Below are 2,808 nucleotides of genomic sequence, written 5' to 3'. Positions count from 1 at the left end.
CTAAAGAAAATACAGATTAACAGAAATATTGAGCCATTTGTGCTAGGTATGGTGGCACATAACTGTAATCCCAGCACTTTGGGAGACCAAACCAGGAAGCTCACAAGTTCAAGCCTTGCCTAGACAACTTAGCAATTTAATGGGAACCTGTCTCAAATTTTTAAAGTATTTAAAAACATATTTTGGCTTTTTGAAAGTGGGCAGAAGACAGCACACTGAGGAAAAGTCATATTTTAATTATACTTTCTTTAAAAGAAAGAATTTACTTTCAACCAAGTACAGTGGTGCACACCCGTAATCCCATGTGCTTGGGAGGCTGAAACAGGAGGATCTCAAGTTCAAGACCAACCTAGGCAACTTACTAAGGGTGTCTTGAGACAAAGGGCTGGGGATAGGGCCTTGTAGTACAGTACCCCACGTTTGATCCCTAGTACTACACACACACACATACACACAAAGTGAACTTAGTTTAAGAGTACAAATTTGAACAGTTGGATTGACCCTCAAGAATTATATACTGTAATTTTTAAATAGATTTTTAGTGACCCTCTTGCAATATAATCACTAAATTATTAGATTTATATACACAGCTGCATGTGATGGCAAACACCTGTAATCCCAGCACTCAGAAGGCAGAGGCAGGATCATCACAAATTCGAGACCAGCCTGGACTACAAAGTGAGCTCAAGACCAGCAAGACCCTGTCTAAAAAAAAAAAATTCATATATACATAGTTGTTTTTAAAGCTGAACACACTGAACTCTCAGTTTCCACAAGTCTCTACTTCCTTTTGTTTAATGTCATTTGAAATATGCTGATTCAAAGTGAAATGTTTATTTTTTTAGTAAAGGACACAGTGGCCTTAAAATATAGAACTAGTATTTCCTTTGTTGTGGGTTAGATTGGTACTGCTGATTGCTGGGAGTTCCGCCTAGAACTTCTTCCACCGGGCCACCCTCTACAATGATCTCAGCTGTGGGATACAGAGTGCTGATAGGACTCCTGCGTTGCCACCCACAAAGACAACACTTCATAGCACCTTCTGTGATTAGGGGTGCCTGCTGGAGCATTTGTACATAAATGGCTTGGCCCATGGCCAGGCAACTTTTCACAGCCTTTGACAGCAACAACCCATGTTTCTATTGATGTCTTATAGATCAACGTCAAACCCAAGGGTTCTTTCTCAGTGAAATCACAGCCTGATTATAGGTCCCTTGGTCAGCACATATTTGAACATCTTTGAGTGACAGGCACAAGCCCATCCTTCAATAAGCCTTGAGGACTCACAAGTCTCTGATCAAGGGAGCAGGTGTTTGACGGCCCAAGGGTGAGACTGAAAGAACCCCAAGCAGAAGCAACAAGTGTTCTGGTGAGGATCCTCTGCAGCAGTTCACAGAGACCCTGGGTGCTGGGGAATGGGGAGTGTGGTTGGTGTCCCCCCCACCCCAAAACCTCAGGTGGTCTCAGCTGGGGCATTTTCAGAGGTGGCAGAACCTACTGTGTAAAGTGCTAGAATTAAGGGTGTGCGATTACTCCCAGTGACTGATTTGGCATCCTCCTAGTCCCCGTAGTTTAGATACAATATAAAAGGGGCAGGACGTTGTTGGTGAGGCCTCTTGCTGCTTCTGCTGTCCTCCACCAGCATGAACTGCTGCCCCCTGCCATGCAGCCAGTGGACTGACCTGAAACCTCTAGGAACCATGAGCTACATGTCCTTTAACTGTGGTGTCTGCATGTTCTATCCCAGTAATGCAAGAAAAGGAAGTTGGGTGGGCTGCAATGCTCACCTCTGCACAGTCAGAGTTTCAAGTGTGACCTAAAACTGGTGTGTCCACTCTACCTTGCAGGCCTCGCCCTTTAACCTCGCCCAAACAGCGGTACACCATGTGGTCCCTCCCTCCCCCCCCACCTCTCACCTACCTCCCCCCTACACCTCTGTGATTCCTTCCTCCCCTGCTTTGCACCTCTGTGATCCCTCCCTTCTTCTCCCTCTGCCCCCCCAACCCACCCAACTCCATGTTTTCATAAATGTGTTCTGCCTTTGCATAATTTGGAAGTTGTTTATTTGTGCCCAGCATCCTGAGAAGTTTCCTAATGGAAGAAGGGATGGCTGATGAGCTGTCTGCTCTGGAGAAGGGATGGCACCAGAAGTGGAAAGAGCACTAGAAATGCCAGTCCAGGGTCCACCTGTGAGGGCAGAACGGTGGGCCAGGGGAGTCATCAGTTAATGATGGTGGCCAGCACCACCAGCCCCTTCCCCAGGCTGAGCTAACTCGTCTTTACCTTGGAGGGGAAGACATTTATTTGATGCAGATCTGCTGTGGCTCTCTTCTGAACAGTTCTGGGTCCAGCTAGTGTGCAAACTAATTCTGCACCTTTACCCTATCTATTCAGAGTACAGTATTGTGTTACCAGATTCAGCTGTGGGACTGACAGCTGCCTTCTGCCTCCCATTCTATTCCTCTGACCACTGGCTTCTCACTCACTCGAGACTCACTGTTCTCCCTGAAACATCCCTTTAGTTTGCTCTAACCCTACAGGAGCACTGATCCTCCTCAGCCCCCAGAACGCAGTGGTATCCTGAGCACCAGTGTCATGTTGGAAGCAGGCCCACCCCACCCCACCCCACCCTACCCCAACGCACCCCGCCATGGCTCACCTTTCTAGGCGAATATGCCCCCAATGGTGGATGCCAGGATGATCGCAAGGATCACACAGCAGATCATGATCATGATCTTCTTCTGCTCATCCAGGCAAGGAGAGAAAAGTCACATGAGAAGTGGCATCACAGGGGATAGGGGCTCTGAG

At 47.3% G+C, this 2,808-nt stretch overlaps 1 protein-coding gene across 3 annotated transcripts in view; it reads right to left on the bottom strand.

Annotated features, from left to right (window-relative positions):
* Stx3 (syntaxin 3) overlaps positions 1-2,808 on the bottom strand; it is a 54,329-nt gene that overhangs the window by 17,629 nt on the left and 33,892 nt on the right. For 2 of the 3 annotated variants that reach the window (XM_063228166.1, XM_063228167.1), the window contains exon 10: positions 2,660-2,741. In XM_063228166.1, the coding sequence (XP_063084236.1) occupies positions 2,664-2,741 (78 nt within the window). In that variant the 3' untranslated portion in view covers positions 2,660-2,663. Of the gene's footprint in view, positions 1-2,040; positions 2,188-2,659; positions 2,742-2,808 lie in introns of those variants that run through there. The other variant, XM_063228165.1, reaches the window with a different exon arrangement.

The sequence above is a fragment of the Cavia porcellus genome, unplaced genomic scaffold (assembly GCF_034190915.1).
Source record: "Cavia porcellus strain 051 isolate PalLab524CR breed Dunkin Hartley unplaced genomic scaffold, mCavPor4.1 scaffold_17, whole genome shotgun sequence".
Taxonomy (NCBI): Eukaryota; Metazoa; Chordata; class Mammalia; order Rodentia; family Caviidae; genus Cavia; species Cavia porcellus.
Note: the sequence above shows the minus strand (reverse complement) of the source record. Positions and strands in the feature narration are given on the sequence as shown.